Here is a 22,284-nt window from a genome sequence, read left to right on the forward strand (position 1 = left end):
AAGAATTTATAATCCATTTAGGGAGATTAAAAAAATAAAGCAAAAAAATTCCAGCAAGCATGTTCCAGAAGTCCGGGTCTCGCACAGCACGCGCGCTTGTGCCCCAGCAGCCCGCTGGGGCGATGTGTACAGACACTGCACCGCGTACGAGCCGCGAGGAGCTGTTTCCCGGCACTTTGTTCCGCCGTGCGGACGTGCCCGTGGGGAGCCCCGCTGCCGCCCCGACGGCCCGGCTGGACACAGCCACGGCGGCCGGAAGCGCGGGGCGGCGGCGGATGCCCGGCGGGGCGGCGGCGGGGGAGCCGAGGAGGCCGGGACCGACGTGGCCGGCCGGGGGAGGCGGAGCCGAGGGGCCGCCGGGCGGGGCAGGCCCGCGCCGAGCCGCGGCTGGATGGCAGCGGCGGCCCGGGGCACGGCGGCGGTGGCGGCGCACGGTAACTGCGGCTGGCAGCCCGGGGGCGCAGCCGGGGGCGGAGGTCGCCGGGTCACGGCCGCTGCGGTGCGACGGGGGACGGTGGGGGCCGGGTGCGGCAGCGGAGCTGAGCTCAGCCCAGCCCCGGGCGGCGGTGGGACGGGGTGAGCGGAGGCGGGCAGCGCCGCACGCAGCGGAGCCGAGTCCGGCTGTGGCGAGGCCTGGCCCGGCCGAGCGAAGGACAACTTTGGGAAAGACGTGGCGGGGAGCGCCTGGCGGGGCCGCTGCTGCCGGTAGCCGTGTCCCGGCCCGGCGGGACCGTGGGCTGCGCGCCGCCTTCTCCGGGGCCCCGGCTGCCCCTGGGCTCCCGGGGCCGCGTCCCCCCTTGCAGCCCGCTTTTGCCGCAGCTCGCCGGGGAAACGACGCCGTGCAGCTGCCGCTGCGGGGGTGTCCGGGGCTGCGAGCTCAGTCCCCGCGGGACGCAGCTGAGAAAGTTTTGGAAGTCCCTCCTCCGGCAGACGATGCCGCGAGAAGGTCTCGGCGCAGGGGCTGCCCCGCGGAACGCGCGGAGCGGGGGGGCCGGGTCTGCGCGGCCACAGTGGCACAGGGACCCCGGGCGGCAACTAATGTGCTGCTCCAGTAAGGTGCGTGAGCAGCGTTCATTACTAATACGCCCCGCGGCAAATATGTCTCGCTTTGCATCGCTCAGCGTTCCTCAAATGGAAAACCCTCGCTGTCTGTCCCATCCGCCGCGATGTGAGAGACAATGCCACGAGCGGGCCCGCCGCGTTAGTAGCCTGCGGTGAGAGCGGGGCCGGAGCCCGGCCCGGGCTGGGGGAGGGCAGCGGGAGCGGGGCGGTCTGCCTGGCCTGTGCTTCGGGCTGCCACGGAGAGTAGGCTGGGAGGAGAGAAATCCCACCTAGCCCAGAGGGAATGAACTCCATTGCCAGGTCCTCAAACTTCCCTTTTTCATCCTAGGGATGAAAGGATGCAAGATGGGGAAGGAGTCGCAGTCTCTCAAGCCCCGTTAGTGTTCAGTCGGTTTCACTTGCCTTCCTTGCCAGTTCGTAGGTTTGTCCCGGCTCTGTAATCTGTTCTGATCTGCGATACCCCATTGTTTGTAACCCTGTGCGTCCCCAGCTTTTAGCTGCGCACGCTGTCATTTGCAGAAATGTGAGTCTGTGCAGAGTGGTTTTTTATGAGTGGGATGAGGCAAAAGGGAAGGGTCCCACCAGAGCAGTCCATTCCCTGGAGATGGGCAGTGATTCAGAGAGAAGGGAGTGCTCACGGAGTACTGGAGACCTTTTGTGCCTCTGCCGAGGTCAGAGTTTCCAGGAGGAATTCAGAACTCTCCACGGGGCTAATGGAGGGAGGTGGCTCATGTAGAATTTTTTGGCTGAAAATTATGCTTCCTCCCTGGAAAATAACTTTTTTCCATTCCATGCAGTACTCATCTGCAACTGTAAGACCAGGCAACTGGCTTCCAGGCAAAACACTTGTAAAAAAGCCTTTTCTTTTAATTTTTTTCCCTTCAACAACATCTAAAATGTTATTATGTGGCAGTGAGCAATTGCATTGAGAGTGTGGTCTGAGAGGGCAGAGTATCTAGGAAAAGAGTAATAGATAGAAGCATAGTCATCATGTCAGTATTTCATTTTTTCTTTTCCAGTAGGTTTTTGCCTTGGCATTTTAATTTTGTCCGTATTTTCTCAGTCACTGCCTGGTACAGAGGTGCTCAGTGAGCACTATGAGGTAGGGGAGGGCCTATGAGCCTCATGGGTCGCCTGGCTTGATGTGCAGCTTCCTCTGCCCCTGCTCAGGAGTGTGTAAATGGCAAATTCTCATTTATTTGTTCTTTCTGGGCTGGGAAAACCTAATGGTTATTCTAGTCCTGTGGTCGTTGCAGAAGGAGCTGAGCAGAGCTGACTCCTGAATGTTCAGACACGTGGTGCTCTGGAGAGTGCTGCCAGTGATAATGGTCACCAGTCTGTGAATCAAGCACAGCTGGGAGCTGTGATCCCAGACAGAGAATTGTCAAAACTGATAAGTCAGTGACCCGCTGGCTATTTTTCTCCCAGAGGGTTGCATGCTCTTAAATATGTGAGAAACCCTTCTTGAGAAAACACATCTCTGAACCTGGTTATGCCTCTGCCTTGTGACCACAGATGTCTCTGAGAACCTGCAGTGCTTTCTCTAGAAATTTCCCAAGACATTCTCTGACTGGGTTCCTAAAACAGATGCTGTTGTCTAAAATTAAGGGTGGGTAGAGACTTCTTCCACCCTTTGCAACTGTTTTGACAGGTATTATTTTCCTTTTGAGCAGTTTTTTCCTATGACTATGTCTTCACTGCTTATTTTCTTCCACTTAAATATTTGTCATAGGAGCAACCATTTTGAGTGTTTGAATTTAGAGACTTTGCTAATGTACTAATGAGATGGAGAAGCAAAGGGGCTGTAGAGATAAAAAGTGCTTTTTCTTTTTTTGAGCAAGTGGTTATGATGTGTTTGGAATGAGGTTATGATGTGTTTGGAATGGAATGCTGGGAATATGCTCTAAATAATTATCTGGACACAAGGAGCAGTTCAGGTGTGTCCTGAACAATACACTGAGTTTCTCGTAGATATTTTATAAACATGAGGAATTTATTGCATGAGATAGGAGGTTGTTCCTGAGGCATGATATAATGATGGTCTGACTGCACGGGAGTAAAGAAATGTGCTGCTTTTCCCTCATGTGAGTAACAGCAGAATAAAAACCTGTGGGCCACAGAAAACTGACCGACATTAATGTGAGTTAGGGGAATCAGTTTTTTACGTCTTTATACCCATTTATTTTCCACCACCATCCCCTTATGGAGGAACCTGATGCCTTTTGCGGCTGGAAGAGGGACATGAAGCCAAGTATGCAGACCTTTTTCAGAGTCCTGGACGTGCCCTTTGTCCTGTGTGCTACTGCCTCTGAGTCTCAAAGACCCTTTCAGGTGTCCTTTGGGGCTTATGTGGGTTGTGAGTGTGGAGAATGAAATGCATGAAATCGACCTGTTGAATCAATTGCAGTATTTACTTTTCCAGATTGATTCTCAAAAGCTGTGATGATGTTGCAGAAGAGATTTGCACTGCTTCCCATCAGTGCAGAGCTGTGTGTGTTTGTCGCCTCTTCATAAGCATGTATAGTTGTATAATTCTGATTTATTTTTGGTGTGTTCCTCACAAAGTTCTCAGCCATTTTATAGGTCTAATCCCATCATAAAGGATGAGGATGTCCATCAGGCCCACTTGAGGGTGGGAAGGGTTGTAGGCCTGAAGGACTTCAAAGTAGGGATCTAATCTTTGCGATGAATTGGTATCTGCATCGGCTGTTTTTTTCTCGAAATTCAAAAAAACCCCAAAACAAACCAAAAAAACCCCAACAAAAAACAGTGCTGGAGATTCTGCATCCTAGATAACCTTTTTTAGTGTATCAGCACTTTGGCAGTAGGTAAATTTGTTTCTTCATATTCAGGCTAAATCTTGTTTACCATTGGAACTGATGTGGAGGAAGAGTTGAGCACTTTCCCCCTTTCTTGTGACTTTCAATGTATGCAGGCTGTTCTGTTCCTTTGGTGTTACCTTTTTAAATCTAAACACACCCAGGTCCTTGGTTTTTTTCCAGGTCATGCTCTCTACACTCTTAATTTTTGTTTCTTTCCACTGCTGTTTCTCAGATTTTTGCATGTGTTTTATGAGGAAGAATATGTGGGGCTGGATGTGGCCTGTTGGCTGAAGTCTCACCTGTGTGAGGCCTACAATGGCGCTACTGCTGTGTCCCAGGATGACATTTACCCTTGTGTAGCAACATAAGCCTGCTGGCTTGAATCTAATTTCTCAATCAGTGTATGCTTGTTCTTTGTGGCATGTTGGACTTACGGTTCTGTCATTTCCATTTGGTTCCACACCTGCCTCCCCTGCCCTTAGTGTGCTGTTTTGTACTGATCTTTACTGAGATTGGTTTGATAGCAGGTTACAGGTAGGTGTGGGGTTCTTGCAGCCAGATCAAAACACTGCAATAGGACGCCCCAAAATCCTGAGCTGGTTTGAACTTGCTGTGTTGAGGGATTTTATTTTTTTCCATTGTAAGAAAAAATTGATAGCATTAGTGGTCCTTGCACAACTAGCCAAGCCAGTGTCTTCAGTGATTGCTTCTTGCCTCCCTGCTCCTGATGTCCGTGGTCACTGTGCTTGGAGATTGGTGTTCTCTTTCATAGGAGCCATGGGACCCTGTCCCTTAATTTCTTTTTGATTGCTTTTGATTGCAGCTTGGCCTTGCTCCTGCAGTGTTTTTGTTCAGGGACTGAAACTGGCAAAGGGCCATGAGTTTAAAAAAGTTTTTCCTGCTTGTTTGTTCTGATGCTGCTCACTGGTGGAGTCTGGTGTGAGCATGGAGAGGTGATGCTTCCTGAAGCGGTGGGGGGACAAGGTGGTAACACCACCCTTTTCATCCACAGTGGGCCCTTAGATTGGCTCCAACACTGTGAATTTTGTCTTGAGAATTTCAGGTCCCTTTCTATCTGGCTGTTACTTAATACTTTGATATCTTTATCAATTTCTTATTTTATAGGTAACTACAAACTGATCATTTAATTTGATCAAGAGTCCTTCAGAGGATTGAAGTTACTGGTGTGTAACTTCTCCCACCTTTTTTTTTCATTTAATAAAGGTAGGTGAGGCATGATGCTTCTCCAGCCTTCTTGTGGCCTTCCCATACCCCTGTAAATTTTCAAAGATGGTCACTAATGCTTCAGAGATTAGACTGGTTTCTTACATGCTTTCGGGTGAATGCTGTTATTACCTCTCACTGAAGAGCTGTTTTGTGAACATTTGTTAGGTCTGTCTTTTCCTAACCCACCCTTTTCTCCCATTTCCAAATTAATTTTACTTGTCACATTTCACTTTTTCTTCTGGAGATTGAAGGAACATTTGTACTTCAGCCTTTACATAATTTGCTTTCCTTCCCTATTTGTCAATGAGTGTAATTATCTTTGTTTTTCTCTTCTAACATGCCCTCTTCTCCAGTTTTCTTGTGACTGCAGAGCTCTTATTAACAGCTGTGCTGATTTTGACTAAGAGACCTAAAGGATAAAAACAGGACAAGTAGATATGGTATTTTTCAAGTACACTTCCAGTCTCCAACTCCTCTCATATCCGGGAATTTCCTGAGCCTAATGTGAGCTGTTTAACCATTAACAATAAATAGATTTGTCTTTCTATTACTTGTCCTGTCTTTTGATGTAAAATTTTTCATCGTTTTTGGAGAAATGCTACTACACAAGTTACTTGCTGATGAAGTGTCACATTTGTTTGTTTTGAAGCTGACCCTGACTGGCTCCATGTGGATGGGTGTCAGCACTTGTGTGTGACAAGATGGTGAATAATCTACCCTGTTCCCCGTCTTTTCACCACTCATGAGTTTACAGACCTCTGTTATGTTGCCTGTCTTGCATCCTAATTTGTTATATGGGTGCTGTTCCATGGCAAAGAGGAGACTTAACTGGGTAGCATCTCTGGTCAATACCTTTTTCTGAAGCCTTGGGATGCTGAAGGGCAAGAACAAGGGTACTTGGAGTCCTTGTCCAGCCCATCTGAAGGGAAATAGTGAAAGCAGGATGCCTTCCCAAGATGTCTTATGCAGTTTCATACACCCATTGATAAACAGCCTCTCTGTCCTTTACTGCTGTGTTGAAATCAGGAAGAGTTTCAGGTGTTCCACATGGGTATTCATGCCTGTGCTAAGACACTGAAGGGAGGGGTTGGTGTGGCCAAGGCTTTTTCTCTGGGATGGTGGGACAGAGAGTTGAGCATGTTTTCAGGACTGCTTCCCCCTTCCCTTTTCAGAGATTGGCCAGCCCGGCTGAGACCACTTAGCAATGACAAAACAAAAACTTCTGCTTGATGGGACACTCTCCTTGTTTCTGATCGCGGCCTGTGAAGCTCAGCAGCTCCCGAGGAGTCATGTTGCTGCCAGTTCTGGCTCTGTGTGTGACAAGGAGGCAGAGTCCTGGGGACACCTTTTCAGCAGCGAGCGGCTGGATGCTTGGATCTGTTCCCTCATCGGTTCCTTCATGGTGGGGCTGAGTGGGGTCTTCCCCTTGCTGGTGATCCCCCTTGAGACAGGAGCTGCGCTGCGGTCAGAAGGTAAACCTGCCAACTGCATTGGCCTTTCTGAAGCCACATGTCCTGGGACGTGACAGAGCAGCACAGTGGTGAACAGGACCTTGTCACAGAAATGTTATTCTCTAAAATAGACAGTCTGTTTTCGGTGCTTTAGTCTATACCTGTGAATTTGAAAGGGAGTCCTTTGACAAATATAAGCCCTGGATGGAGCTTGTACAAATTGTTTTTCACCCTGCTTGGTTCAGGACCCTCCCACACACTTCTGTCCCAGCCAAGTGGTGCAAGGGCTTTTTCTTGCACTCCAGTTAGTCTGTGCTCTCTCCTTTGAAAGCTGCTTTGCAGATGCTTCCAATTTGGGGTTTTTTGTGCAAAATCTCAGCTGGAGATGTTTTGGCTCCTGGCTGAGTAGTGATCAGTTTTTTGCTTCTTTTTTCTTCCCTTTTTTTTTTTTTTTTTTTTTTAATTTAGCTGGGTCACGCCGTTTGAAGCAGTTGTTGAGTTTTGCAATTGGTGGACTACTGGGAAATGTGTTTCTGCACTTGCTTCCTGAAGCCTGGGCCTACACATGCAGTGCAACAACAGGTATGAGAGTCTTATGTCCCTGGAAGCAGCTTGTCCTATGCCTTCTGCTACGTTTTGAGTCTGTTCCATCTTGAAGGCCCAAGACCAGCCAGTCTGGGGCAGCCCAAAAACTGGTCTAGGCTGGTATCCTTTTTCATGCAGTATATAAAAGCAAATGCCTAGGGAAGGATGTGAGGAAAAAAACAACACACGTAATACTTCATCTTTGTACTCAGCAGTCCTCCAAAGACTTTGAAATTAGAGGCTTCCTCAGTTGGCTGTGGTTTCTTTATGTTTAGTAACTTGGAATGGTTTTCTTCTCTGTTGACTTCTGTCTTGCCTTGGACTCCTGTAAATCTCTGTTGATTTTCCTTCGTCCTTTCTTTAAGGAAAGGGATTGCTTCTTTAACCTTATGGCAGGTTATGAATGTGTATGTGGTCTGGTACATGACCATGTTCACCATCTTAGTTGGGAATCAGGTGCACCTTTTTAACAAATCTGTCCCTATAACGGTGTTACTCATAGAGCCTCTTTCTAGGCACTAACTGGGCCCCCTCTGTTGGATGCTTTGATCTATGGGAGCTCATGTGTTGTAATCTTTGCTCCATGAGAAATCATGGAACATTGTCTATAGAGCCATAATTAAGATTGGAGGGTCGCACAGAGAAAGAAAAAGGAAATGCAGGTGGCAGAAACTTGTATTTGCCAGCAAACTAAACACTGAGTTGGTATAGACCTTGTGGTATCAGTGTAGCTCCTTCATCCCTCAGATAGCCAAGGTTGCTGAAACCTGTGATGTTTGTATCTCTCTGCTTCAGCAAACTGATATCATAGAAGGCAAGTGCTGCTGCATCCCACCTGTTGAGAAACCAAGAAGTCATTTCCCTGCTGAAAATGTGAGAGAGGGAAGATGACGCCCTGGGTTTCCCAGACTTTCTTGCACCTGTGTCCTGGGGTTTCAAATCTGCTGGGCCTTTAGTCTTCTTCTTCCTCACAGCACTAGCACTGTCAGCAGAACCTGCTGTCCTTTTTTTCACCACTTTCTACAGTGGTTCCCAAATTACTCTGTCTTCCTGCTTAAGCTTGTTTGCTTCTCTCAGACTGACCTGAAGCATAAAGGTTTCCTTGACCCATGTAAGTCTTGTTACAGAGTCGTTCTGTTCTTCCATTGCAATGCAATTTCCATTTCTGCAGTGAGGCTGAATGGGTTATCATTATCATCTCACAAGCTTGCCTGTAATTGAAAAGGAAGTTTATAGCTTTGGGCTTAATAACTTGCTGAGGTGTGACAGAAAGGGGAAGGTGAGTCTGTAATTCCACTAATGGCAGATTTCATGTCAGGGCTTGCTGCTCAGTAGGTATAGCTGCTGGATTTTTGTTGATGTAATATTCACTTGCCTCTGGAGCTCAGGGAAATTCCCAGTGTTGTCAGGAAATATTCTGGGTTGAGCTAGTGCAGAAAAAGGGATGGTAGCTCTCACTCTGAGTGTCTCAAGATGATGATATCTGTTAGATCAAGAATGAGCGAGTTAACCTAATCTGTTTTGAGATGTCTTTACTCCTCTTACCTCGCATGGAGTTCTTCTATTGTCGTTTATTTTTTTGTCTTGGAACTGCATGAAAAAGTATGTACTTTATAGAGACATGAAGATTTCTCTTTTGTCCTTCAGGAGAAGGGCAGAGCTTTCAGCAGCAGAAGCTTTTGGGTCTTTGGGTGATCATTGGTTTCCTGACCTTCCTGGTGCTAGAGAAGATCTTCCTAGAGAAAGAGGAGGAGTACCCTGGTATGGTAAGTTAGCAGCCTGAGGGGAGGGAGTGCTCTTATATTTGAAGCTCTGTACTAAACACCTTATCTGCCCTATCTGACAGCATCAGGAAATGATCCTGTAGCTGTGAGTACCTTGTCGTTGCCCATTGCCACTTTTTTGTCTCTGGTCTGTAGGAGTAGATTTCATCTTCAGGCTTTTGGTCTGTGGTTTTGACTGAGATTTCTCACTTCTGGTTTGGTTTTGTTCTTTATGTCGTAAGTGTAAAAGAGAGCTCCTCTTTTGTGGGGACTGGGAGCTGCAGCACTCTGCAAATGAGACTTTTGCTCAAGTAAGCTTTGAGGGGTGGCAGCTTGCTGATGCATGTTCCACTGACCCATCATGACTCATTCTCTTCCTGAGTTCTCAGTCATGACAAAGGCCAGCCTTCTTGAAGATGTTTCTTCTTGGTTATGTCCTGGACCAGATGTTTGTTTGGGTAACTGTGTGGTAGAAGGGGTTTATGACTGGCCGGGTGATACTAAGTTCAAAGGAGTCACCCACCTGCAAAGGGGAGATGTAGATGAGGTACCAGAAGGCAATTCCAAGATAGAGAAGAGCACCTAGTCTTCAGACATCTGCACAACTCCTAGTTGCAGCTCCTTTAGACTGTTGATTCCTTGCTGTGCCATGACTTTTGAGAGGTGAAACTGCAGGTCAGGTGCTACATAAGAGCAATTAGTTGTTAACTTTGACTCAATGTGAGACTTTAATGCCTGAAGGGAACTTCATCTTCTCATTTAGAGAGAGGCTGAAATCCTAGATAAATGTCTTGTTGTTTGGAAGATGATGATCCTGGATGTAGAATAATTCTGTAGACTTCGTTATTCTGATGCACTGGGGAGAGCAAGACTCTTTTCCCTCCCATCTCCTGCCCAGATGGAGTTGTATTTCTCTGGGCAGCAGCTGCTCACAGGCGGGGCAGGCTCAGTCCCTTATCTTTCTAGTGAAACCTGACCCATGCCAAGGGACTGTGACTCCAATTCCTCCTCTTTCTATTTCTCTTGAGGACTGGGAGGTCTTAGCTCTTGTTGCCTTTCGGGGCAGATCTCAGAATGCTCTCTGAAGCTGTCTCATTTCTGGCAGTTGTTATTAAACTGGGGTGTCAAAGCTGCTGAGTCACATTGTAAGGACAAAAGGATTAAGGGTGAAGGTTGGATTTCTGATCCTGATTCATGCATGTTCATCACTGAAAAAAATTCAGTGACAAGTTTGTTTCCCCTAACTTAGGACTGTGATTCCAAAGCACCATCTGGAAAGATTCCCAATGGAAGTGGGTGCCCCCTGCCAAAGGTGGCAGGCCAGTCCCAAAGAACACGAGCTCAGTGTAATGGCTCCTCTCTCCAGTCTGGTCCAAAACCCAACAGAATCAAGGTAAGACACGCACAAACTCCCCTTCACTTTTTAGTCAGGAATTGTGTGTGGAAAAAACTGTGCCTGAGTGGGGAACTCAGTGTTCAAGTTGTGGTTAATTTTGCTCTGTCAAAGTGTCTGTCCTGGTCACAGCAGGGAAGAAATAGCAGACTTGGAGAAAATCTACACTGCAGCGTATGCAGAAGAGGCAAAGCCAGTATTATAAAGGCATAAGTCTGATGATGTGTGTTTTGGCTGAATTCTGATACCAAAAATACAGACTTTCATGTTTTGTTACTCTGTATTTTATAGTCAGTATGTCTTCATTTGCCTGATTTTTTGCACCATGATTTCTCTGTTCCCTACTGCCTGCATTGTACTGATTGTGAGCTATACTTTTCCTTTTAAGGCACCTTTTGGAAGTGTTTTGACACCTTTAGGAGGTGTGTTGAAGCTACTCGGTGTAGAACTTAAAAGTTCAGTTTCTCAGATTATCAGTTTATCTGCTGCCAAAAAGGACTTCTTGTCCACTTCTGTCTCCAAACCTGTATTTCCCATTGCTTCCTTTGCACTGGATCTCATCTGACCTCACAATGAGCCTATTCAGGGAGCTAAACAGGCAAAGAATTTGCTTGTCTACACCCACATACCCACCTCCCACCCCCCGGTCTGTTTCTCTCCTAACTTAACTTCTTGAATCAGCTTGGCATGTAGACAGGCAGCCTGTAGTGCTGGGATACGGGAGATCAGCAAGCTTATAGGACTAGAGGTGGAAGAGGAGTCCTGTACCATTGGGAAGTGGATAACCCTTACACTGGCCTTGCTTTCAGTTCAATGTTACTATCTTTGTATTGTGGAAAACCCTTTTCTGAGTGAACATTACAAGTGGAAGAGTAACAACTGCTTTGGTGAAGGAGGACCTACAATTCGAGTTTGAAAGCCCATAAAAATGTGCAAGATTGTATGAGAGTAGCTATAAACAGAAAGTGTGCTTGCATGAACTAGCCCAAAGCTGGATATGTGGTCAGGCAGAGGCTCTTCAGTCTTTCTATTTTAAGTCTGTTTTGCTGTAACTTTATAGCTCTTCCTACAGAACATCAAAGTTATGCTGAGGTCATTGAGTATTTTTGACATCTGTCACATTCATGTAATTTGTACATAACACTGCACAAACTGCAAGGTGCCATGTGGATGTTTCTAGAGGTGGTAGTAGTGAAGACACCAGTATTACTGGGTTATGAAACATTGTGCCCTAATTTTGGAAGGGTTTATATAAGGAACTATAGACTGCTGATTTCAAGTAGAAATGAAACACTGATAGGAGATACAATTACTCAGGGCATAGTGCTAATATTAAAAAAAAGGTAATTAATGCTAACTGATATGATTTTATGTAAGATAAATGCTTATCAATGAGACATTTTTCCTGCCTTTTATTCAGGCATAAAATTGTTTAATAAAGGTCACGACAGATGTATATAAAACATAACTTTCTCCCCCATTCTAATAAACTTTGCTAATATTAGCTGTATTAAAAATCTGTTATTCTATGTTATCAAAAGAGACTGGTTTAATGCAGCCCCCCTCAAATCTGTTCACTGGTGGGATATGATTTTTCTAAGTCATTATTTATAAAAACAGTGTATCTTCACATTTGCAGGTACTGCATTACATAAATGGCACATTGTGACTGCATGAAGTCAGTGATAGCAGCTAAACTGAGTAACTTCATCAAAAGTGCTAAATTTTTAACAGGTTTTGATACATGCAATTACAAGGAATAGATTAAGAAGGACTGCAGATCGTATTTACAAGATAGGGATAGTTTCTAGATAGTCAATGCCTTGGAAAATCATATGAGGGTTACTGTAGGAAATTGTCTGAACACATTCTTCCCTTATGATGCTACAGCCAGAAGAGGATGGGTGAGTAGGAAACAATATGTAAGAGGAGAGGTGAGAGTTCCTCTTTCTGTATAGCAGTAATGAAACAGCTATCTGACTTTTTCCAGTAGTGCTATTCCAAATATCCAAAATACTACTGATAATTTGTGAAGGAGTCAGGAAAGAGATTAAATAATATTTTAAGTTTGCAGAACATGATAAGTGGTTTTCTTTACTTTAGCTCTGTAGTCATGACAGATCAAGGGTGACTTAGAGTATGCAAATACCCGTGTAAGAGGAATGACTAAATTTGAATAGTTACAGCTACAGCAAACAGTAGCAGACTAGAACTTAGAGACAACTCTCTAACTGAGGGGAACTTGCCAATGGACCAACTTACCTTAGAGATAACAGATTTTTTGTCACTTGTCAGCTTTAAGCTGTGGTTTAAGCTGCTCTCTACAGAGTATATTATAGCTTAAGAAACAATGAACTTTGTGCACAAGTTAAATTAAATTCTTTCAGTTGTGTTATGTGGAAGGTTTAGACAACCATGGAGAGCCCTTCTAGCTTTAAAATCCTAACACATCTGTTCAGACGGTATGCCGATATGCATGAATTAGAAACCAAGGACTCAATGGGTGTAGTTCTAACTTTCTACCTTCTGATCATATAATTCGAATATTTTAATAGTCTTCCTAGTAGGTTGGAAATTATCAAACCTACCAAGATACTCCTGCGCTGTTAGCCTGTTTCCTTAGGCAACAACATAGGCAGTCATTCCATCTGTCTGTCCATCTGTTCTGCCCTTCATTTTCAATAACTTTTGAACCCATAATTAATTTCCTTGAGTTCAAGAGAGGTTAGGAGTCTTGAGGGTGATCAAATTTCTGCAAGTTTCATAAAAAATCAGCATGACAGTAGAGGAGGAATGCAAAGTAATGCCCTGTCAGAGCTCGGGCGCTGCATGCTGCCCGGCAGCTCCGCCTGGCTGGGGACGTGGCTGCCACGCCGTGCTGCTGGGCAGGGCACGTGCAGGGAAGCGGTGTTGCTGGGAGTGAGTAGAGTAGGTACTCGCAAAGAAAAGAGTGAAATCCATAGCCTGACAGATTTTTTTGGTTCTCCTATTCACTCAGAAACCCCTATTTTTTCAGCAGACAAAAAGGGGAAGATACTAATTAAATGAACATAGTCACCCTTCAGGGCTTAATGATTAGTAAGTTGTAATCAGTTGACTATTGTCCGCATATATGTTAGAACTTCTGCTTTTTAGCTGCTGCTAGAATTTGTCCTAGCTTGAAAACGGCAGGTGGGAGGTTTTCTTTGCATGCAAACATAGATCAATTCTGTCCCTCCTTGCAGCCTTTATTCCCTCAAGTAAAAACATTGTGTACAGTACTTTTGCCTTGCCTATTCTTTCTTTTTCCCTGTGGCACATGGGGTCCTTGTTGATTTGTGGAAGTATGTTTTATTACACAGTGACATTAATTCTGAATCATGAACATAAACACTTCATCTGGCTGTGTTCTTTATGAGCAATGAGAACATCCTATTAGGGATTTGCAGAATGTAAATGTCAGAGGCTCATAACTGTCAAATCAACCCAATTTATTTCTGAGCACTCCAAAGCTTTGCTTCTTTCAGTGACAGCTTTTGCCCAAGCCACTGACAACAAAAAGTCATAATGTTTTAATCATGAAGTCTATTTTTTCCCTATACGGTGGTATGGGAAGGCATTTTTGTGCAAAACTTCTGTGAATAATTATTATTATCCTGTGGGGAAAACGCCGTCGTGTAAAAAAACAGCATGAAAAGGAGAATTTTAGACAGTCATATTTGACTGTCTAGGAATGAGAGTATCAAGAATGAGAAGTAAAACTGCTCCATTCTTGGGTCTGCCTGCATGCTTCTATTTGTGTTTCCTTTCTTAAAAAAACATGCAGGGATCTTCTTTTGCATTCATTGTGGAGATGTTACTTAGATTATTACTTAAAAGTGAGCTAGGCTTTGCTTAATCCTTAATTTTCATATTTAGTCATCAATGCACTTTAAAAAATTTAGAGGCTACAAAAGTGCCCCAAGATAGTGCAGTAATAGTGCCCTGCAGAATGCTGGTGCTTTGGATAGAGAGATTTGACAGAAGGCTCCTGAGCTGTGGCATACAAATGACAGACAGGAAAGGTGCCCCAAGCAGAGTTGATAGAAACAGGGAAGAGCACAAGACCAAAAAGAGCTAATGAAGTCCGTTAGCACTTGTGGTTGTCCAGTGGAACTTTGGCATATGATGCTATGGTGAAGTAAGAGGTTAATGCGTCACAGTCTCTAGGTAGTCTCTCCACTCATTGGATACTGCCCTGTATCTGGAGTTCTTGCAGTCCAGAGACAGTGTGATATATGGGCTAACACCCATTTGATAATAATTTAAACTGAAGTGCCATATAGTGAACTGCAGTATCTCAGGACCCACATGCAGTAGTTTTTGTTAAATACGATGGAAAAACCCCCAAAAACCTATGAGCTAAAGAGCTGGGGTAAATCGTAAATCACTTCAGGTCAAATACTCAGATTTTGTCAGGAGGTGACCCTAGTTAGAATGATAGGGAAGTCTGATATGGAGATGGTCTTGTGAGGAAGGCAGCTGCTTTATGCTTATAATTTTAAGAAATGCGTTTATATGCAAATGCTGGTACATGCTATCCAGCCTTGTCGTAGGTGGCTTTTTGGTGACTGTCATCACTATCTTCTCTTTTTGATTCTTTGTTAAGGGAAAGCAAACCCACAAGCACGAACTTTTTTGGTACAATGCTTGAAGATTTATTTAGTTATAGAAAGCCATTCCATCAGCATTTGTTCTGTTGCATTGTTCTTGCCAGCTTTTGAAGAGGAGATATTTTAACAGTTGGATATTAAAGTACATGACTTGAAAACAAGATCAAGTCATATTTGAAGTCAGTCACCTGTGTAAATTAGTCAGTGTTAGCTAAAATTGGTTTGACTTAGAATTAAGTATATTCTTGAATTTTGGCTTTCTTCTTTTTCCTTTCTCTTTTTCTGTTTCTAAAGCTCTTCATCATTTGCATATGGTAATTATTCTAATCTCAGACAATACTTGCCTACCCTAAAACTTAGTTTTACTCTAAAACGAAAAATTACATTTAATGTGTACTCAAGCACTGACATAGTTTAAGATTTTCAGCAGAAGCATCATGGTCTGACCTTTCCCATCTGATCATGACTGCATAACCCATGTCTAAGCCATGTGCTCTCTTTTATCTTCTTACGTGTCTTCCTTTATCAGGGGCCCTTCTTTCTCTTTGCAGATTAGTGGATACCTCAATCTGCTGGCCAACACCATTGATAACTTCACACACGGCCTGGCAGTAGCAGCCAGCTTCCTGGTTAGCAGAAAGGTAAGGTTTCTGTCCCCAGCTGTGTATTGAAATGGAGAGGCCTTATCTCAAGTGTGATACAACATGCAAAACAGCCAAAAAATGTGAGGAGTTCCTTCCTACTTCCTGGAATTGTCTAAGAAAACGCAGGCTACTGTAAAACCCAACCTTATCCTGATCCTCTGATGCAGAGCTTCTTCAAATTTGGGACATGTCAGTCATTTGTACTGGCATTAGGGGATGGATTAGCTCACCTACCCTCATCTACTCAAAAGGCAGTCCAGAAATAACATGGTAAGAGTGGTCACCTCAGAAACAGGGACATGAACAAGGCAGAGACATTTAATGCATTTTTGCTTTGGTCTTCAGCACTGATGATGGGCTATGGGGTTCTCATTGCCCAAGCTGGAGCACCATGACTGTGAGAATGATAAACTCCCAGTCAGCCCTGCAGTCATGTGGGATCTGGTGCTCCAGCTGGATCCCTGTAAGTGTATGGGACCTGATGGGATTCATCCAGGAGTACTGGGATTGTTTCCTAATCACTTTCTCTGTGCTGCAGGTTGGGTTCCTAACCACAATGGCCATTCTCCTGCATGAAATCCCACACGAGGTGAGAGGGCTTTGTATCCTGCCATTGTGAGGGGGATTACAATGTGCTTCATCTACTAAGAGGAGGTCTGAGTCTGGTTAACCTTTTCTTGTCTTCTTGAAGGCTGCTCCCTCTGGGGAGACTAAGAAAACCAAGAACAGTTTTGAAGCACTGGCCTTGTTTGAAATGGCCTTTGAGACTGACAGCTTAGTATTCATGTTTATTTACTGTCAGCTCTTGGTTTTCTTAGGTTGGAGACTTTGCAATCCTACTTCGGGCTGGCTTTGACCGCTGGAGTGCAGCCAAGATGCAGCTTTCCACAGCTCTGGGGGGAATTCTAGGAGCCTGCTTTGCAATATGTGCTCAGTCACCAAAAGGAGCAGGTAAGGTTCCCTGGGACCTCTGTGGGAATTGGGGGGAGGCAATGTTTGTCATCCTTGTGTATCTTCTTTCCCTTTTGTGTTGTTTCCCATGGCTCTGTCTCAGTAATAACCAAAGCTTTCCATGTTTGTGCAGGAGAAACAGTAGCCTGGATCCTCCCTTTCACTTCTGGAGGATTCCTGTACATTGCCTTGGTAAATGTTGTGCCTGATCTCCTGGAGGAAAAGAATCCTTGGTAAGTGCTCCCTCCTGTTCTGCTGCAGCAATTCTTGCTGCCAGGGGGAGGGATATAACCCTTTCCTGTGCCTATTCTGGAAGTGCATGACTGCCAGCTTTCCAAATCCTATGGACAAAGCTGGAATCAAAATAGACTGCAGTGCTATCTATTGCATTTATGGGACTACAAAGGCCCTCTAAAACATGAGAGCCTTCACCTGGGTGAGTCCCAGAGATTGTGCTGGCACAGTATGTAGCAGGGTCAGATAGAGCAAGTTCCTCGGAAACATGTCCAGTAAGGACACCGCTGCCCAATCTGTGTTTTCAGCTTCCAGCACGTACTGGTGTAGGGACTGTCTGAACCAGGGCCCCACAGAGGTGTGTGTGTCTGGTTAACCACATGTGAATCTATCCTTCTGTCATTCCTTTCTGACCCTATCCATTAGTTCGGGCTTCTGCAGCCTCCTTTTCACAGCAGTTGGCAGAGTTTGACTGTACTGTGTTAAGTGATGCTTCTTATTATTTGGTTTTTACACTCTTGCTTATTGATTTTTTATTAGATATCACTGTGTTGCTGTGTGAGTAGAAAAAGAATAGTTTTCTTCTCTTTATCACTCAGCATTTCATGGTCTGTCATTGTATCCACGTCAGAAATCTCTCTTCTGCACTGGTATATATATTCCGGTACATTTGGGTTTCCCTCCTGTATTATTTTAGTTTCTTGCAGTCTAATTAAGGCTGTAGCAGGTGCAAATCCAGCTGTTCCACAGTAAAGGCCCTCTCAGATCTGCTGGCAGAGCTGCCCCTGAATGTTCCCTCCTATTTTAGTTGTAATAAGACAAGTAACTTCAGTACTTCAAATAAGATGCCTTGGTTCACCTAGTTATTTTGACTGAAACAGTGCTCAAAAAAACAGCTCCACAGTTCTATCTGAGGAGGTAGGAACATTTTGTGGAGAAATGTTAATTTGGGTTGGTAACCTCTTGTGCTGGTAGAGGTTGTTGGCAGAATATGCAGAGGTGGGAGGCACACAGTCACTTCAATCCAGCATAAACCTGAGACAGTGCTAAAAGAATGGCCGATTTTATTGTTTTGGGTTTTTTTTCTGTTACTGTAGTTGTTAGCTGGATGAAGTCCCTAAAGTGTCTATGCACATGCTGCCTAAGTGCTGGTCTTGTGAGTGAAAGGACATGAATATGTATCTGAATAGCTGCATGACTGAATCAGCATGAATTGATTTTGAAACCTGGAGTTGGGCCTTGCAGATGAGTGGAACAAGTACATGCCAGTTTATAGCCAACTTCTTTACTTGGAGTGCTGGGAAGATCTTCTCATCCATGTTAGTGACTTCAAACAGCTGTTGTGTTCTCCATGTGGTAGATTTGGAAGGGGAAAGAACAAATCATTGGAGAGCTCTGCACGGCTGCCTATGGGGATTGGTCTATGGCTCCTCCTAATTCTGCTGTTTCTTTCCCAGGAATTCCCTGCAGCAAATTCTGCTCCTGTGTACAGGCATTACAGTCATGGTGCTACTCGCGCTCACAACTGAGTGACCTCTGCGCAGACCTTATGATGTCTCCCAGAGCCACTACAGTGACTCTGAGCTTTACAAAGCAATAAGGAACACTAATGTTACTTCCTACGTGTGTGTGTGTGCAGATCTGGCTGCTAGAATGAGAAGCCAGTGAGAGAGAGGTCTGGCTGTGCAAGACTTCATTCCCTGGCTTTCCTATCCCTGTTCTGCTAAAATCCACACATGAGGGCTTCTGTTCTTTTTTTGGTTGGTTGCTTTTTATGGAGCAAAAGATACACTGGGCAGAAATGAACTGAACAACTGCTCCGCTATGGACGAATGATGTTTCATTCTGTTCATTCTGATGGAACTGCACCTCCCAAGCTCTTGCATGAAAACAACAGAGGCGATTCCTGAAGCTGATGAAGAGAAAGGATTTTTCCTACCACTTTAAGGGCTGGAGGCAGAACAGGCATGACAAAGCAACAATAAACAGCTTTAGCCAGGACCCCCTATCCATGAGAAGTTGATGGTGCTATGAGATAGAGGGGAAGAGACCATTTCCAACTTGATCTCCAGTGTTTCACTGACACCACTTGTTCCTAAAGGTAGTACTGGCCTCAGCAGTCCAGCTCTTTTGATCTGTGTTTGTTTACGTTGAAATTGAGCCAAAAGCTTGAGGCACTTTAGGGTTAGTCACTACAATTAAATGACTCAGCTTGGAGATTACTTGCCTCAGCCCTAACCACTCCAGTAGCCAGCACACCCCAGCTGTTTATCTGATAAATGATAAATAAATGTTTCTTCAATTGCCATACTACCAGCTCGCTCACATCTGGAGGGAAAGCCATGTAGCTGTTGTGACTGAGCTCCTTCTCCTCATAACCATTAGCTGAACAAGCCTCTGAGCCTGCTCTTGAGACCTGATTCAGGCACCATCTGTCCCATACCATGTTTCAGAGCTTTCTTGAGGTGTAGCATGTTAGCCCTGCCCAGCATGCTGCAGCACCCCTAGACTGTCACGGCAGAGGTGCTTGAACACTACAGCTTGGTCAGCAGCTGATAACTGATAATTGATTAGCTTTTCCTCTGTCCAGTGTAGACTGTTTAAGAGCGTGCTGTAGATGGTAGTCTGTTTCTGGGGTTCTTACCTCATGGTGGAGTTCATCTGTTGAGGATGAATGGATAAGAAATAATACTGATAGCCTTTAAATGGGAAGGCTGAAACTGCTGGTGAAAATACTAAGTAAGGTGAGAAAGGGATATGAAAGGTGACAATTAGTATGCTCTAAGAGGAGTTTTCTGTTATGTGATGCTTGGGATAAAATTTTTGGCAAATTGAGACCAATAAAAAATAAATAAAATTCTGGTGCTTTCTTCCATCCCAGCTCACAGGGCTGACCAGGCTGTAATTCCACAGGGATGTTTTATTGCCACAGATGTGCACAATTACTAGATCATCCCTTCTCTAGAGCTTATCCTTGCTTTGCTTAAATTAGTTTAAAAACAGTTGTGATTGAACTAGCGGAGTCACTGAACACAAAGCAGATGCCACAGTGTGATTTGCACCAACTTAGCTCAGTCTTTTAACAGCTTTTGTAAAGCAGTACAGCTCTCCAGTCTGCACAGGGCCTTACCAAGAGGGCTCGTGCCTTAAGAGGGCAATTTGGGTCAGAGCAGCAAGGCAGGCATGCTGCCCACAGCAGAGGCATTACTTCCCTAAGAGATTCCTGAACTGTTGACACAGTTCTTTTTTATGACAGCTCCTGTCCTGCTTTTCAGTGAATGCTGGAGAGCTCATGCTTGCAGTTCTGTCTGCCCAGGAACTGCTGTCTGAAATTTTTTCAGCTTTCCTTTCCCTGGACTGACATTAGTAACTAGTTCCACTGCAACAAGGAGGGAGGCTTAGTGCAATTGTTTTATCCCTTTTTACAAAGTTGTCTTCCTGTGCCAACTACTCTCTCCATCATTCAATTGTCTTGAGGTCTGAAGGTAGCATCCACTTCCTGCTTTCCTGGAAGGATGATTAGTCCAGTTAGCCTGCAGGGACTGAGGGAGTATGCCAACCTTCTGGTTGTAGCTTTGGGGGTTCCCCCTGCCCAGGGACTGCAGCTAAGCAGACCCTGTAATAGGACTCTGGAGGAAGCAGGCTTGCACAGAAAGCTGTGCCTGCTGTTTCTCAGATTTCTTTCCCAAAATAAGGCTGGCATTTAAGTTGAGGCATTGCCAGGTGAGTGCCCATGAGTTGGCGTTGTTGCATCAGCACTGAGCCTTGCCAAGACTGAAAACCACAGTCAGGATTTTATACTCAGCGTTCAGGAATGTGAAGTGGATGACACTGAAGAAAGAATTTCTGAGCTGTTTTTCTTGGCTGCTATCACAGGCATGGATAGTCTGTGGTTCTTGGGAAGATACCCTGGTAGGAGGTAGCATGGGGCTTGTGGGAGGGAGGGGTTTGATAGATTTCTACTGCGTCAGCCCTGGGGCTGAGGATTGAGAGCCTTGGGAGGAAATGGAGCATCGCTCCACCACATTTGTCACTTTTGGAAATGCAGAGAGAATTGTATTTTCTAGCTCTATTTTTTCAGCTGCTCTTATGCATTTTCCCCCTTCATCTGTATTGGTCTGCTCTGCATGGAGACAATAGAGATGAAATAAATGGTTTTCCGTGTTGGTTTGTGTTGTTGGGTTATTTTGTTTGGTTGGTTTGGGCTTTTTTTGAAGTTCCTACTTTTCTTTGATTTAAAAATTCAATTCAAATTTCATTTGAATTACAGAGACATATCTCTGGGTTAGTCTAGAGCAGTCTGGAATCTGAGCTGCTGCCAGACTTTCCTCAGCCTTTCACAATTGAAAGAAAATGTTCTAATCCAGTTTCTTCTTTTTACTGCCATGGAACTGTTGTCCAGGAGCAGTGTGGTACAATCATAATTCTTGACTGCTGCTCTGGGTTCCCTGAAAAGCATCACCAAGTAAGTTTCTCCTCTTTCAGGGGAAAGCTTGCATTCTGACTTCACTGTTCAGAGGGTTCTGCAACCATTCTTGGCTGTAATCGGTTATTTTTTTTTATCAAAAAACCTCAAGGCCTGTCTGGTTTCAGTTAACACTAAGCTGGATACCTGCCAGGTAGGACAAAGGTGCAGTCATCAAAGGTTGTGTGCAGCAATTGCCCAGAAAGGACTAAAAGGAAATTCTCTAGCCTTCAAAAACATGGGTTCAGAGTATTTTGGAAGTGCTTCATTTGGAAGATTTTCAGCTATAAATGGTGCATGGCTCTCTCTTACCCAAAGTCTTCTGTAAAAAGAAGGAAAATTGTAACCCAAGAGCTGGAAGAAGATGAAGGCAGGTAGGTGATCAAGGGCAAGTCTGTGGATTTTGCCAGGAATCTACATTTTGGAATCTGTCCCTGGATTTACCATGCTGCACTCTTGGGCTGTACTATGAGCTCCCTCCCTCATAGCTTTTTCCTTCTCAAAAGTAATCAAAATTAACTTGAATTCACCAGTTACCTGTTTCACAGGCTCCATGAAGAATGGCTCTGACACAATTGCAGTACCACAGAAAGGAGAACAATTAGAAGGAGTTTCATACATGGGAACTTTCTAAGATGATGGTGTTGCTGAAGTGCCTGTCTTCTGAAACTATAGCCTGAGGAGCTCATGTGGAGAGTAGGGTGACATAATAGGATTGCAGACTTAGGAAATGTGACTATTTGGATGTTTCTGGGAATGAGCTATTACAACTGAAGGGTTTTTCCATGTTAGCTAGAGCAGTAATTGTATTTGAAAATTATTTTTCATTCTTGCTGGAATGAAAAATAAGTGGAAGACTTAATTTAGCTGGTCTGTGTAAGAAAATTCTTTTGACAGCAGCCCTTTCAATTTGTCTGCCTTGAAGGCACTAATGTGCAGCTGCATGGATGGTAATCCCATCTGTCCAGTGCAAACTGCGGAAGAGGATCATGCAGAAATGTGGTTAAAACAAGCTTTAGCTGTGGCTGCTGCATGTTTCCACCAGGCAGAGGGCTC

At 44.7% G+C, this 22,284-nt stretch overlaps 1 protein-coding gene across 3 annotated transcripts; it reads left to right on the forward strand.

The window, feature by feature from the left end:
* Nucleotides 1-361: 361 nt before the first annotated feature.
* SLC39A13 (solute carrier family 39 member 13) lies at nt 362-20,930 on the forward strand. Of its 3 annotated transcripts, XM_032112045.1 has the most exons (11): nt 362-434; nt 5,010-5,108; nt 6,284-6,583; nt 7,031-7,144; nt 8,795-8,913; nt 10,160-10,303; nt 15,486-15,575; nt 16,117-16,167; nt 16,397-16,529; nt 16,663-16,762; nt 18,221-20,930. In XM_032112045.1, exons 3-11 carry the CDS (start codon nt 6,316-6,318, stop codon nt 18,294-18,296), a joined length of 1,095 nt encoding a protein of 364 aa, XP_031967936.1. In that variant the 5' UTR covers nt 362-434; nt 5,010-5,108; nt 6,284-6,315; the 3' UTR covers nt 18,297-20,930. The 3 variants fall into 3 exon arrangements, with proteins under 3 accessions (XP_031967936.1, XP_031967938.1, XP_031967937.1); XM_032112047.1 differs by lacking the exon at nt 5,010-5,108 and having other exon boundaries at nt 367-434; XM_032112046.1 differs by lacking the exon at nt 362-434 and having other exon boundaries at nt 1,260-5,108.
* The last annotated feature ends 1,354 nt before the right edge of the window (nt 20,931-22,284 follow it).

Source organism: Corvus moneduloides, chromosome 6, assembly GCF_009650955.1.
Source record: "Corvus moneduloides isolate bCorMon1 chromosome 6, bCorMon1.pri, whole genome shotgun sequence".
Taxonomy (NCBI): domain Eukaryota; kingdom Metazoa; phylum Chordata; class Aves; order Passeriformes; family Corvidae; genus Corvus; species Corvus moneduloides.